A 15,315-nucleotide genomic window follows, 5' to 3' on the forward strand; every position below is an offset into this window, starting at 1 on the left:
ATGCCAGCTTGCTCCTCTTTCTAGGAATTAGTGAATTCAAGATCTTACAATATACCTTTCTCTTGGGGTCCCTCCCTTTGAGTTAGAGTTCAAATTCCAGATTGATTTCCTTTTCTCGGCTAGTTCAAGGTTTGACCTTTTATTCTGAGATTTAATTTTCTTCCATCTTTTTGTATAGCTGAAAACTCAGGTGGCTGCAAAGGCAGTCTTTGAAGGTTTCACAGAGGGCGAGCTCACGTTCCAGCCTACGTATAAGTATGATACTGGCTCTGACGACTGGGATACCAGGTAGGTCAGAGGTTGCTTTAGGGGGCTGAGCAAATGGAAACCCTGAAGCTCTGGGAGACACTTGTTATGGGTCTACATAGAAGAAGACGTGTTTTAGTTCCTACGTACTTTTTTTTTTTTTAAGATTAAAAAAAAAAATTCCCCCGCCCCCAGTTGTCTGCTCTCTGTGTCCATTTGCTGTGTGTTCTTCTGTGTTTGCTTGCATTCTTGTCAGTGGCACCGGGAATCTGTGTCTCTTTTTTACTGCATCATCTTGTTGCATCAGCTCTCCATGTGCACAGTACCTCTCCTGGACAGGCTCACTTTTTTTGTGTGGGGTGGCTCTCCTTACAGGGCACATTCCTTGCACGTGGAGTTCCCCTGCGTGGGGGACACTGGTGTGGCAGGGCACTCCTTGCATGTATCAGCACTGTGCGTGGGCCAGCTCACCACATGGATCAGGAGGCCCTGGGTTTGAACCCTGGACCTCCTATGTGGTAGGTGGATGCTCTATCTGTTGAGCCAAATCCTCTTCCCCCCTACATACTTTCTTTACCTTAGTTTTTTGCCCCCATCTAATTTAACTGCATTAGCCTTTGTCCCATAATAATTCTGGATACTGATTCACTTTTTTTTTTTTTTTAATTTCTCTCCCCTCCCTCCTATTTGCTGCATGTTCTTCTTTGTCCACTTCTGTTGTTGTCAGTGGCATGGGAATCTGTGTTTCTTTTTGTTGCGTCATCTTGTTGTGTCAGCTTTCCGTGTGTGCGGCGCCATTCCTGGGCAGGCTAAACTTTCTTTCGTGCTGGGCGGTTCTCCTTATGGGGCACACTCCTTGCATGTGGGGCTCCCCTACGCGGGGACACCCCTGCATGGCACGGCACTCCTTATGTGCATCAGCACTGCACGTGGGCCAGCTCCACACGGGTCAAGGAGGCCCGGGGTTTGAACCGTGGACCTCCCATGTGGTAGACGGACGCCCTAACCACTGGGCCAAGTCCACTTCCCCTGATTCACTTTTCAGTTATGCTTAGGGTGATGAGACGATTCCAATTAAGTTAGCTCATGCTTGGTGATTACATAGTAGTTATATATTTTTCATTAGTGTTTACTGTGTGCCACACACTATTCTATACAATTTACTTGAATTTAAGCCTCTTGGCAACCCTATGAGGTAAGTATGATTTCTTTTCCTTATTTTATAGATAGGGGAACTAAGGCCTAGAAAAATTAAAGCTTCCATGCAGGCAAGTGGTAGATGCAGAATTCGAACCCAGTCTGTTTTTCACCATTGTATTTTAAGAACAGTGCTAACTCTCAGGTTGCCATTTTGACTCTCTCCTGATCCCCATAGAGTAAGGAGTAGAGAATCCGTCTGAATGGTGTTTTCGTGCTGAGCTTTTCTAGTTGTTTTGGGAAGATACCCACAGGATACTGTTACCCTTTGGTGGATCTGAATCATTCCTGCTTGATCACATCATTAGCTGCATGGACTTGGAGGCTCTTCCCTGCTATTTCCCTGAGCCAGGGCCTTAGCCAGGCAGTGGGTGCTGCTGTGTCTCTGAGGTCGCCCAGTGTGGACTTTGCATTTCAGTGAGAAATGTCGTGCTCCTGCCTGGTGTGATCGGGTCCTCTGGAAAGGGAAGAACATCACTCAGCTGAGTTACCAGAGCCACATGGCCCTGAAGACCAGTGACCACAAGCCTGTCAGCTCAGAGTTTGACATTGGGGTAGGTGGGCAGCCGGTGCCTGTTGTACTCCTTCTCTGGGGAATTGGTTCTCACAACCAAGACCATGTTTGTCTCTTGGTCTCCTCCTCCCCTCTTGGGTATGAGGAACCTCCTTTTAAAAATTACTTTAACATTATAAAAGCAATTCACTATTGGTATACTGGTATTATATATTTCTCTCTACATGCACAGTCCCCTTTGATTTTTGGACTGAATCTTTTCAGATCTTTTTATGTATTTATACATGAGTATTTCAGTTTCTGTTTACAAGATAGAGGATGTTTTTCCTTTTTGGTAATAGAGATCAAATGATGACCATGAAAAAAAATTATGACTATGCTATAGGAGAAATTTCCATGTCAGTTAAGGTAGAGCCTCCTCATTATTTTTAAAGGCTTCAAACTATTCCATAGTGTGATAAGCCCTAATGTATGTATCAATGATTACTTAAGTTGTTTCCAATGTGAGTCTTTCTGTAGAATGAAATTCCTGGAGGGGAAATTAGTGATTCAAAGAGGAATGTATTTAAAATTTATTAGATTCTGCTAAATTATCCACCCAAGTAGTTTTTATTGTTTTACACATCTACCAACCATGCATGAGCTTATTTTCCCACATTATTGACAATATTGGATTTTATCAGTCTTTTAAATTTTTGCCAACCTGATGAGCAACAAAAATTGTTTTTCATTATTTTAATAACATTTCTCAGATTACTAGTGAGGTTGCACATTTTTTCATTTGTTCATTATCTATTTGAATTTCATCTTCAATGACTTCTGTGTTTATATTGCCAGTTTTCAAGGGTGTGATTAGGGATGTATCAGAATCATTGAGGGTATGGATATTTAGAAAAAAGCCTAATGAATATCATAATGAAAGTTTTATTATTGGAAAATGAAAAAAATATATAATTCAAAATACAGAAGGAAAAATTTGACAAAATATTCTTGGCTAAATAGAGTTTGGGTTATAAAAGCATGGAAAACACTGCTTTAAATCAAGCCCCAAGAAACATTTTTCACTGTGGGATGGTTAGCAGCAGCAAGCAAAAGAGATAGTTTCTGAGCATCTTTCAGTTCTGGATCTGTGACGTGGAGGAACTGCCAACCAAGTTTCCACTCTCTTATCTTTTTTCTGCTGGTCTGGAAGCAGTTGACTTTACCACAAGCTTTGCTTCCAGGGGACCTACTAATTATATTGTTAATTGGGTTCTTTGTTAATTAATTAAATCTTTTAACCCTCACTTTCTGTGGGTTACTGGGTTGCTATCAACTCCTATTTCCTAATGCTGTGAATGCCCTTTATACTGAGAAAGTGGAAATGGGCAGAAATCAAAGCACTCAGCCTATGATGTTTCCCTTCCAGGTGAGGGTCATAAATCAAGAGCTTTACCGGAGGACTCTGGAGGAGATTGTTCGCTCCTTGGATAAGATGGAAAATGCCAACATTCCTTCTGTGTCTCTCTCCAAGAGAGAGGTAGGAAGGACCTGTTAAGAATATTGACATCAAATTCTTGTATTAATAGAACTTAAATCTCCCTGAGCTGCTAGGACCCCAAATCCCAGGAAACACCTATTAGACAATGGGTTCCAATCTTTCTTCATAGGCTGTTTCTAGGTAAAATGATACTGATGATACTTGGTGAGAAGAGAGGGTTTGTTGTTTAGGTGTGTTCTTCTCTTGATCTTCTAAACCAGCAGTCTCTAATTTTGTAGCTCATATCTTTCATCCACACATGGGCCTTCCATGCATAAATAATATCATAGGTGATCTTGTCATAGGTGTCTTGCTTGATTTTTTAAAAATATATTTTTTATTTATTTTTAAAAGATACATAGATTACATAAAAAGTTACATTAAAAATATAGGGGATTCCCATATGCCCCACTCCCCACACCTCCCACTTTTCCCACATTAACAACTTCTTTCATTAGTGTGGTTCATTCATTGCAATTAATTAACACATTAATTGCTGTGTAGCATTGCCACACAGCATCGATTATAGTTTACATTGCAGTTTACACTCTGTCCCACTTCATTCTGTAGGTTATGGCAGGATATATAATGTCCTGTATCTGTCTTTGCAATGTCATTCAGGACAATTCCAAGTCCCGAAAATGCCCCCATATTCCACCTCTTTTTCCCTCTTCCTGCCTTCAGCAACTCTAGTGGTCTCTGTCTCCACATCAGTGATATAATTTCTTCCATTGCTAGAATTACAATAAATCTATAGTAGAATACCAGTAAGTCCACTCTAGTCCATATTTTATTCCCCAATCCTGAGGATTCTGGGATGGTGATGCCCACTCTACCTCTAATTAATAGGGGGCTTCGATCCCATCTTGTTTGATTTTAGAGTAACTGGTACATATTTTTACAATGGATTTGTCTTCCTGGTGGTGATTTGCTTTGACTGAGATTAAATTGTATCTGAATTTCTTGGGTAAGCATGAGTTGATAGGAGAGAAGGCAAGGTAGAAAAGTCATGGGCAGTGGGGAAGGTCAAGTTAGGGCTAAAGGTTTTTCATGTTAGAGCCACAGCATAGAGTTGACGAAGCCAAACAGTCAAATCAATTGGAGGTTTATGGTGAGGGCTTTTTTTAATTTTTTTTTTTAAGCCATTTTACTGAGACATATTCATACACCATACAATCCATCTAAAGTTCATGTTCAGTGGCTTTTGATATTATCGTCGAATTGTGCATTCATCACTGCAATCAAGATTAGAGCATTTTCATTACTCCGAAAAGAAAAACCCTTACCCTTTAGCAGTCTCCTCTCCGTCATTGAGGGCATTTTTAATACCCTAGATGACAAGCTCCTTGGAAGGGTGACTGACCTTCCATGTTTGGAGGTAGAATTTGTGAAGGGTGTTTTAGAAATGGTCTTTGGTCACAGAAGATTTAAACTTTGACTTCTTCAGGAAATTTATTTACAAAAACAACTTGAGTTTTTTGAGTATGGGGGTTTCTGGGTTAAACACAGACAACTGGTAGCTGTGGCCTTGCAAGTAAACACTTCACAAAGCAGAAACATTATTTGAAAGAGATGGTCCTTCATTTTCATTTCAGGGCAAGGGTAACCCAGTTAAGGTGGCTAGGCAAGTTGCTGAGGAGAAGATACTAGTTCTGACTGGTCTCGGGCTTGTTCTCAGTTCTGTTTTCAGAATGTGAAGTACATGCAGTTGCAAGTAGAATCCTTTATAATTCATAATGGACAAGTACCCTGTCAGTTTGAATTCATCAACAAGCCTGATGAAGAATCCTACTGTAAGCAATGGCTAAATGCCAAACCCAGCAGAGGGTTCCTCCTGCCAGGTAAGGCCCCTGTTCCCCAATTCCTGGTTGCTGGTTTGGGGAGTGACCTACCCTGCCTTTACTCATTTTTCTAAACTAAGCTTTTGGCTTGGGTTTTGTTCTCCACTTGAAACATTTTTTTAAAGCCCTATGGATGCAGCCATCCATAAATAATAGTGAACATGATTATGAGTTCATTTCAAAAGGATTCTCTGTAGTGGTTTCTATGTTCCATAATTTCAGAGGAAGAGAAAACACAAGATTGTTATAAGTCAGGTCCTGCTATTAAGGGAACCATTTTCACTGTCTCACTGTGATCAATTCCCAATTATCTACTCTTATAGAGGAAGATAATAGGATGGTGATCCAGAAGTTGTATCTGACTCTGGAGTGTACCATCTGAGTCTTTCCCCTCCATTTCCTTTTCACTCAGCATTGTGCCATGTGGCAGGGGGATTAAGCATGTTTTGTGGACAATTCATTGGCTGATAATGATATTATATTTCCTACTGAATAAGATATCTCGATCTTATTTGATTCATGCTTTTTCCCCACCCCTCTCATTGTTTTTGCCTGTTGTCAGTTTGTTTTTTCTTTAGGCAGCACTGGGGACCAAACCTGGACTCTGCCATATGGGAGGCGGGCACCCAACTGCTGGAGCCACATCTGCTCCGAGTCATACTTTCTTATTGTATTCTTTCTAGCTTGAACCGTGCTCCTTCATACTTTTTTTTTAAAGATTTATTTATTTATTTCTCTCCCCCTCCGCCCCCCAGTTGTCTGCTCTCCGTGTCCATTCGGTGTGTGTTCTTCTGCGGGAATCTGTGTCTCTTTTTGTTGCACCATCTTGGCTGTGTCAGCTCTTCGAGTGTGTGGCACCACCCTGGGCAGGCTGCACTTTTTTCACGCTGGGCGGCTCTCCTGGGGTGCGCTTCTTGCGTGTGGGGCTCCCCTACACGGGGACACCCCTATGTGGCATGGCACTCCTTGCACATATCAGCACTGCGCATGGGCCAACTCATCACACGGGTCCTGAGGCCCGGGGTTTGAACCTTGGACCTCCCATGTGGTTGGTGGACGCCCTATCTGTTGGGCCAAATCTGCTTCTCTGTGCTCCTTCATACTTGAATTGAATTGTATAGCATTCGTCTTTTCAAATGTTTTTGTTTATTGTTTTTGTATTCCAAATTGGATCATAAACTCCTTGTTCATGTGTCTCCTGAGTGCTGAGCGTATAGCTACTTGCCAGTTGATACCTTTTATTTCCTTTCCCTTATGCCTTATGCCATACCCTCCTCCTTCCTATCTTTCCCCCTTTACTCTTGACCTCTTCCCAACCAACATTACTTTTTATATTTTTATTCAGATTCTGACATTAAAATTGAATTGGAGGTATTTGTAAATAAGACCACAGCCACAAAACTCAACACTGGTGAAGACAAAATTGAGGACATTCTGGTTTTGCACTTGGACAGGGGAAAGGATTACTTTTTATCTGTATCTGGAAACTACCTACCCAGTTGTTTTGGGTCTCCTATTCATACACTGTGCTACATGAAGGAGCCAATTTTGGACCTATCACCCAAAACAATTAGAAATCTGGTGAGTTACATGCCACAAGGAAACATATAGAACTGTGTAGTAGCCAAACCACTCAAGGAAGATATTCCTGTACTGACCTTCCCAGAGCCACTTCCTCAACCTTCCTAGAGCTTGTAGTATATCAGTTATTTGTTGCTGTGTAACAAATCCCTCCGAAATTTTAGTGGCTTAAAACAGTAATTTATTTCTGGTTTCTGTGGGTTTCCAATGTGATTATTCTGCTAGAGTCAGCAAGGTGCATTTGTGTGGGTGCAATCAGGCGGCAGCTGTGAAGGGGGACAGATTTCAAGATGGCCTCGCTCACATGCCTTGATATTGGCTTTTTGCTGGGCTTCTCTATCCACGTGGTCTCTCATCATTTAATAGGCTTCCATAAGTGGTTGCAAGAGCATTCCAAGAGTGCAAGGGCAGAAGCCATAAGGCCTCTTACAGCGTAAACTCCAAAACTCAGTACCATTTCTGCTACATTTAACTGGTCAGAGCAAGTTACAAAGCTGCCCAGATCCCAGGAGTGAGGGAACAGACTCCACTTTTTGATGGAAAAGCTGAAAAACCTTGTGGCCATGTTTTTCAGTCTTTCACACTTAGTATTTTTAGAGAAATTCAGCCTTGAATACTAAAATAATGAAGTTTCCCTTGCCCATGACATTATTCCTTTTTTTTTTTTAATCAATATCACTTGGTAATTTATCATCCTAACCTAAATTTGCTAAAATCTAAAAAGGCTTCTATGGAGATAATTTAAGTAAAAGGGGACTAGTTTGGAGAAGATTCATGGTAATATGTATTCTTTTTTTTCCCAATGCATTTTTTCATTTATGGACTCTTGAACTTTATCCTCCTTATTATATATAGATGAAAACAGAGGCCCAAACAAGGAGAGTGATTTGTCACAGGTCACATGGTGAGTTGACAGTAGACATGAATGTTCAACTCAGGTTTTTGGCCTCCCAAGCCTGTGTTCTTCTCTCACCAGACCACACCATCTCTCTGGTTCTAACAGTGAAATGATATAGGCATGATTTTTTTTTTCCTTTCCAAGAAGATGGTACATATTTTATCTGATTCCTTGAACCTGCTTTACATAACCCTCTCCCAATTTTCAAAAATCACCTTTTCTCCCTTGATTTTGCCACCTGATTTCATTTTTGCCTGTGGAATGTTTAATTAGGGGCACTGAGATGCTTCTCTTTTTCAAAGGGTTGGCTGTCCCATTATCATGCATTCTTCTAAGCTAGCCTGGCAAAAATTCCATTGGTGGCCCTTGTCAAAATTTTTCTTTTCAGACTCTGATGCCAGTGCAGGCTGAGGATGATGGAAGCCAGTTGGAAAAACCCATGGAAATCCCCAAAGAGCTCTGGATGATGGTTGATTACCTGTACCGAAATGCTATCCAGCAGGTAGGTGGTGGTTAAGCAGTCAGACCTGATCAAGGCCAGGTTGCCTTGAGAAAGCTCATCATCAGCCCCAAGAACTTTAGATTTAAAAAGCTTTTACCCTAGGGAACCTGTGGAGAACTGTTCTTCCTCCAGAGAGTGAATGAGGGATACAGAGGTTTATGTCTGTGTATTATAAATAACCCTTTGAGGCCCTATTGTTATAGTCAGCACTGGATTACCCCCAAGGGAAGTAACTAGCACAGAATGGCCTTCCCAGCACGGCATGTTCTCTCCTCTGTCCTCTGGGGTCCCCTAGCTAGAAAGCCATCTGGATGCTTGCTATCTTTGTAGGAACTCTCACCAGCTTCTGGAAATAGGTGGGGCTAACTTGTTGACAAGCCAACCATAGGTAGGGAATCAGATGGAGAGCCCCAGGCCATCAGTCAGGATTTCTTATGTGACTTGGGCAAACTTCCTGGGGTCATATTCAAGTTATAATTCACAGCTCTAACACTTGAGAGAAACATTCATTCTTATGATATTCTATTTTCAATTTTTTTTTTTTTTAAAGTGGTCCTGGGGATTGAACCTGGGACCTCATACATGCGAAGCAGGTACTCAACCACTGAGCGACACCAGCTCTGCTGCTCACATTTATTGAATGTTACATCTATCAAGCACTATTCTAAGTTTTAGGGCATTGCTTCATTTAGCTCTCACAATAACTCAGATGCAAAGAGAGGTTAAATAACTTGGTCAGCATTCCAAAGCATTCCAAATGGGCAGAGTTGGGATTTGAACTGAGAGTCTGATTCTAGAATTCATATTCTTAAGCACTATGCTATTCTACTTTTTCTGTAGCTTTTAAACTGTACATATATTATTAAAGTGTAACTTTTGAGCAATACATAAAATATAGTTATTATTATCACAGTTATATGACTTTGAGTCATTTTATAAAACAAATGAATATAAAGTATCCTAGGACTAATGGAAATACCTTTATTGCCATATCTTTTCTGCATAAAGCACTAGGGTGCATTTTAGCTTATAAATCATCTATTATCTTCAGTTTTTCTTTTTCTGGTTTATTGCTCCATAGTACTTCAGGAAATGGGCTACTTTTTAAGTTTTCCCTTATATCAGATTTTCTTATCATGTGTACCATATGCCCTACCCACAGTTTTATAATAGATGCCTTGTCACCCGCAAGTCCTTTTGGGGAAACATGCCTGGGAAGGCCTGCAAGGTGAATTAGCCATATTAGCCTAGATCACATTGTCTACCAGGGTGATTTAAGGACCTCCTCACACTACCCTTTTTGCACCATGGCTGGTGATTGTATTTCTAGGTCTGAAAATCATTGCTGATTTTCTGAGAAAATAATTGTTTTGTGATTTTCTTTCCTTTTACAGGAAGATCTGTTTCAGCAGCCAGGCCTGAGATTGGAATTTGAGCGTATTAGGGACTGTTTGGATACTGGAATGATCGATACCCTCTGTATCCTTCAGACGTTAAGCTGTGTGTGTGTGTATGTGTGTGTGTGAGAGAGAGAAAGAAAGTGAGGTGAGAAAAAGGAAAGAAGTCTGTTTCAAGGCTCAAAACTGCTGTGTCCCCAGTGATTATATTTTTCTTAAAAGTTTGCATAGAGAAGACTTTACAATTTTAAGCAACCTATATAGCAGGAACTCAGGAAGGCCTGATTGATCTGACAAACAGTTTAGGCCCTTTGAGATGTCAGGCTGGCATCCTAACTCTGAACAGAGAGACTGCTGGGTGGGCAGCATTTTGGCATGTGCTTGCGCCTGGACCTTTTCCTAACCATAGGCAGCAGCATCAACTGTTCCTTAACCGTGGGGCAAAAGCTGCTAGCAATCATTCCGTAGCCGAGGCCTTGTTGCTTTTCCTGGAGAGCCTGCCAGAGCCTGTCATTTGTTACAGTGCTTACTATAGCTGTTTGGAGTGTTCTGGCAACTACACAGCAAGTAAACAGGTGAAGGAATGCATTAAGCATCAGTGTACACATTGCTAGCCCCGGGTCTCATGGGGCCTGAGAAAACAAAGTAGACATAGTCCCTCAAACATAGCATCTTAGAAACTCAACTCCGCATCATTCCTTCCCAAACCTGTTCTTCCTCTCATGTCCCTTTTTTCTTTTAATGGTATCACCCTTAATTCCAGTGACTCAATCCCTGAAATCTGAATCATTTCTGATTCTGCCCTCTCCCTCACATGCCAAGTCCCGTTGATCTATCACCCACCCTCTCGCCTCCATTCTCATTCCATTTACCTTGGTTCCAGGGCCTGCCTTCATGCTCTTTCTCTGCTAATTTGTTTTGCACACTGCCTTCAGATTATGTTTCCTAAAGCTCTCATTCTTTCACGCATGGTTCTCCATTGCCAGTGAATTTTAAAAACAAATATCCAAAGCCTAGTGGTTCACATATGTAACAGGCCATAGCAGATTAATCTAGGAAATTTGTCAATAATCCAGGCTTCTGAGCCTCACCCCAAATCCAATGAATCAGAATCTATAAATGAGGTCCAGAAATTTACAAGGTCCCCAGCTGATTCTGATATGCACATAACTGGGGTATTCATTGAACTCTAGCCTGATCAACCCTCCTGGGTTTAGTGCATGTTAAAACTGTTGAGCTTTTGCCAAAATTGACTTTTCACAATGTGTTCTACTTGTCTGTTTTCCTTCTCTTGCCTTTTTTTTTTTTTTTTTAAAGATTTATTTATTTAATTTCCCCCCCTCCCCTGGTTGTCTGTTCTTGGTGTCTATTTGCTGCGTCTTGTTTCTTTGTCCGCTTCTGTTGTCGTCAGCGGCACGGGAAGTGTGGGCGGCGCCATTCCTGGGCAGGCTCTCTTTCTTTTCACGCTGGGCGGCTTTCCTCACGGGCGCACTCCTTGCGCGTGGGGCTCCCCCACGCGGGGGACACCCTTGCGTGGCACGGCACTCCTTGCGCGCATCAGCACTGCGCATGGCCGGCTCCACACGGGTCAAGGAGGCCCGGGGTTTGAACCGCGGACCTCCCATGTGGTAGACGGACGCCCTAACCACTGGGCCAAAGTCCGTTTCCCTTCTCTTGCCTTTTATAAATACTTTCCTCTGTCTTAAGTACCCTAATTCCTACCTCTGCAAGTCTAATCTTGTCTTATATTCAAGACCCAACTAAATTATCTTTTATTTCCTGAAGTAATTTGAAAGCACACAGAAGTTCAACCTCTAAATTCATATTTAGTGCTCAATCTATGCCTTTCTTTAGGTACTTGTGCCAAGTGGTAAATGATCTTACTCATGCACTTGGCGCATGCATTTATTTCCTGGAACATAGTAGGAACTTGACAAATGATTGAATAAAATGAGGAGACGAATCCCACTTCTCCCTTTTTCAGGTCATTTCCACTCTCCCCACATTCCACAAAAATGTCTTCAACTACTTGATGGCGTTTTTGCAAGAATTGCTGAAAAATTCAGCAAAAAATCATTTGGATGAGAATGTTCTAGGTAAGCAATTAGGTGTCTGTGGGCAACATCTCCAAAAACTGAGATACTCATTATGAGAAAGGTAGTTGAGGAGGGTCCCAAGTCCACCAAATCTACTGCTTAATCATTTGTTTTCTGTGTTGTTTTTTTTCCCCATGTAGCTAGCATATTTGGCAGCTTGCTGCTTCGAAACCCAGCTGGTCACCAAAAGCTTGAAATGGCAGAAAAGAAGAAGGCTCAAGAATTTATTCACCAGTTCCTCTGCAATTCACCCTGAGACTCCTATCTCCTTCCCTACTCACCAGCCCCACCTGTTTCAGCTCAAGGGATGCCTTAGGAGGTGTGATTCCCGTTGGAAGCAAAAATGGTAGCTGCCTGTTTTCTGAGCCCAGACCCCAACTTAACACACTCAGTGCTGTTAAGTTGTGGACACATGGGGAAAAACCCATCACAGTAAAACTGACATTTGATGTTCAACTTTAGTTATTTAACACAGATAGATTTATATGCCTTTTTTTAATTTTGAAATTTTAAAAATAACTTTATTTCTTAGGCTCTTTCAACCTGCCTCCAGGGCATAGTCAGTGCCTCCCCTGTGGCCTGGGCTGAACTCCTCATGATCAGATATCACTTAAAAATTTTTTGGAGTCCTGAAAGGAGACTGAGTTGGACAGCAAGAATGCAGGTGGAAGCTGCTGGATAAACAGACCACAGCCACCCTAGATCCTTCCAGTACTCAGTGTATATGCAGACCCTATCCCCCACCTACTCAGATGTGGCTCAGTAACTCTGAGGCTGGCCATTCAGCCTCTAAGGGCAACAGTGTCTACAAATACTCTATATCCATCAAACGTACCATATTGGGGTTTTTTTTTTTTGTTCTCTTTTGGTTTTTATTTATTTATTCCCCACCCCCCTTTGTTTGTACCTGCTATCTGCTCTCGGTCCATTGGCTGTGTGCTCTGTGTCTGCTTGTCTTCTCTTTAGAAGGCACCAGGAACTGAACCTGGGACCTCCCATGTGGGAGAGAGGCACTCAGTCACTTGAGCCATCTCATGTCCTTGCTTTGTTGTTTCTCAGTTTCTTTCCTCTTTGTGTCTCCTTGTTGCGTCATCTTGCCGCACCATCCTGTCGTGCCAGCTTGCTGTTTTGTTCAGGAGGCACTGGGAACTGAACCCAGGACCTCCTATGTGGTAGGCAGGAGCTCAATTGCTTGAGCCACATCCTCTTTCCGTAACAGTGTCAAAATGAAAACACTGAAGAAATTATTTTTCTGGTGAAATAAATGGGATTTTCTGGGCCAGCAACCCTTCCAAACTGTATGTAATGCATTCCCTCATATGTGTAATATTTTGATGATAAACGTATTTTTAACAGTGGCTGTTGTGTATGTTTTTTTATCTCTTTAAGAGATGGCAGCTCTCCACTGCTGGACTTTTACGGCTTAAACGTTGGGACAGCTGGTCAGGGGCCAAAGAGACATTTACCTGGCATTATGGCGGGTAACAGACTCTATTCACATTTTCAAGTTAGAGATGTTACAGGCATGGCTTGAATTCCTCAACCCTTGGTTGTCACACACTGTTCTAGAGAGGAAGACTGTGGGAAAAACGAGACGTGGCTGCTTGGAAGATATAACAGCTGGGTGTACCAGACATTCGGTTTGGCTTAAAATGACAGGACTGTAATGAAGGCACTGGCAAGATCGCTTTTTGGGCCCTTGGAACGCCACACTCCATAGCAGCAGAAAACGTGGTTTTAAAAACCGGCCAGTAGGATGGCAATGTGAACAGTTAAAGACAGGGAGTGATCTGTAGGTATGGGTGAGGTTGAGTCCCGTTGAGGGCAACGACTCTGCAGGGGTAAAAGGTTGGGTCCGGAGGCCTGGGCAGGAGTGTGAGGAGAAAAGAGTGATGGCAGGAAAAGATGGTGGCGCTCCCTCTGGCTGGGTCTGGAATACTCCTATTTCTGCCTCATGGGTCCAGTCTTCCTTTCTTAATTTCCCCCACTGAGTCTCTGGCCAGCCAGGGTGGTCCTGCCTATATTAATTTTAACGGGTGATGAGGAGGAGGCGGGGCCGTAGAGTGAGAAATCCAGGAATGCCACAGCTTTCCAGGCTCTTCCCTGGCCAGTCCCAACCGGGATTCTGATGGCTAGCTAGTCCTTACGTTTCAGCTGCACCTGCCGGGGCGAGGGTGACCAGCGCAAGCCTGCTGGAGGCGCCTTCGGAGCAGTGACTGTAGGTCCATCTCCCTTCTCCGGCGTCTGCGGCCGCCGGAGCAAGTCGAACTCACGGCCCTAGCCACATCCTCGTGGACTCCCCCGCCCCTCCCGCTCGCCAATTGGAGGCTCGAACTCAGCCTCCTGACAGCCTAAGCCAACCAGAAGCGCGAGGGAGAGGTGGAGCCGCTTTCCCCTCCTTCCTCCGGAAAGCGGAAGCGGAAGTGACGCTAGGGGAAGGTGGGGGCAATCATGGTGCCGCTGGGGAGGGGAGAAGCTGCTGCTGCTGCCGTTGCCGGGAGCCGCGGAGGTAAAAGGAGAAACTACACTTGGCCTGGGTTTAGGGCTTTGCGGGGGGCGGGGGACTTAGGCTCCCTTCTGGAGCATTCCCCGATAGAGACCCCAGTTCAGTCACCATAGGGACCCCACCCCTTCTCCGTTTCCATGGAAATGGGTATCCAGCCCCCCGCCCCTGTTTCCATGGAGACCCGGACCCTGCCCCTCCTCGCCGGGCTTGGAGCCCCCCAGGCCGTCTGGGGTTTTTCCGTGTAGCGCTGAGCTGAAGCTTTCCCAGACTGATCCCTTTTCCCAGCCTCCTCAAGGGTTCTCCCTTCGTACTCCTCTTTTGCCACCCTCGAACCTCCTGGTCTGTTTGTTCCGGACAGTTGGTTTTCGCGTTGTCACCGATGGTGCCGGGACAACCCAGTGGGGCCCTCGGTGTTCTTATCCCTGCTCTAAGATGTAAGGAGATGTGCATCCACGGGGTTGCATAAGCTAGAGCAAGGGGTAGGGCCAGTTCCTCCTGGATCCGATCCCGTGGCCTGTCACTGTTAACTACCTCCCTGTCTAGTCTGCCTACTATGCAAAGGCTCAATTTCAAACCCAAAGCAGAAAAGAAAGATAAAGTGGAAAGTCAGTCGGAACACTAAAAGTGACGTTCTGGTTAACTTTAAAATCTCTCTTCTGTCTACCTTACGGCATTTGTAGAACGTAAGTGTTTGCAGGTGAAGGAAGAATCACTATTCCACAACAGGAAAGCTTCTACTTTGGTGTTTTGCCTAAGACAGTATATCTGCAGGTCTTTCATTCATTTAGCTAAATGTCAGTGTACTTATGCTATGAGCTGTAGAAACAAAAATTAGTAAGACTCCTCATTCCCTCACTGCAGAGACCCCACTATTCAAGCATTAGCTTCTAGTTGACACCAGATTATTTTAGGAGAGAATAAAGTGGAGTGATCGTCATTAGATATGCCTGATGAGGAAGCAGCCTCTCCACCCAGAAACTGAAACATCTGTTTTGGGAAGGAGGGAAGAAATTCACAC

At 43.4% G+C, this 15,315-nt stretch overlaps 2 protein-coding genes across 5 annotated transcripts in view; both read left to right on the forward strand.

Moving 5' to 3' along the window:
- INPP5B (inositol polyphosphate-5-phosphatase B) overlaps positions 1 to 13,149 on the forward strand; it is a 50,426-nt gene extending 37,277 nt beyond the window's left edge. For both annotated transcript variants that reach the window (XM_058303851.2, XM_058303852.2), the window contains 10 exons: positions 179 to 288; positions 1,862 to 1,997; positions 3,366 to 3,476; positions 5,155 to 5,317; positions 6,663 to 6,898; positions 8,185 to 8,298; positions 9,693 to 9,777; positions 10,143 to 10,270; positions 11,680 to 11,791; positions 11,932 to 13,149. In XM_058303851.2, coding sequence (XP_058159834.1) covers positions 179 to 288; positions 1,862 to 1,997; positions 3,366 to 3,476; positions 5,155 to 5,317; positions 6,663 to 6,898; positions 8,185 to 8,298; positions 9,693 to 9,777; positions 10,143 to 10,270; positions 11,680 to 11,791; positions 11,932 to 12,047 — 1,311 coding nt within the window. In that variant the 3' untranslated portion in view covers positions 12,048 to 13,149. The remainder of the gene's footprint in view (positions 1 to 178; positions 289 to 1,861; positions 1,998 to 3,365; positions 3,477 to 5,154; positions 5,318 to 6,662; positions 6,899 to 8,184; positions 8,299 to 9,692; positions 9,778 to 10,142; positions 10,271 to 11,679; positions 11,792 to 11,931) is intronic.
- A 1,057-nt stretch (positions 13,150 to 14,206) lies between these two features.
- Positions 14,207 to 15,315, forward strand: part of MTF1 (metal regulatory transcription factor 1) — a 50,208-nt gene continuing 49,099 nt past the window's right edge. For 2 of the 3 annotated variants that reach the window (XM_004467107.4, XM_012528461.3), the window contains exon 1: positions 14,212 to 14,300. The gene's annotated coding sequence lies outside the window, so the exon portion shown is untranslated. Of the gene's footprint in view, positions 14,301 to 15,315 lie in introns of all 3 variants that reach the window. The other variant, XM_004467108.4, reaches the window with a different exon arrangement.

Source organism: Dasypus novemcinctus, chromosome 9, assembly GCF_030445035.2.
Source record: "Dasypus novemcinctus isolate mDasNov1 chromosome 9, mDasNov1.1.hap2, whole genome shotgun sequence".
NCBI classification, from domain to species: domain Eukaryota; kingdom Metazoa; phylum Chordata; class Mammalia; order Cingulata; family Dasypodidae; genus Dasypus; species Dasypus novemcinctus.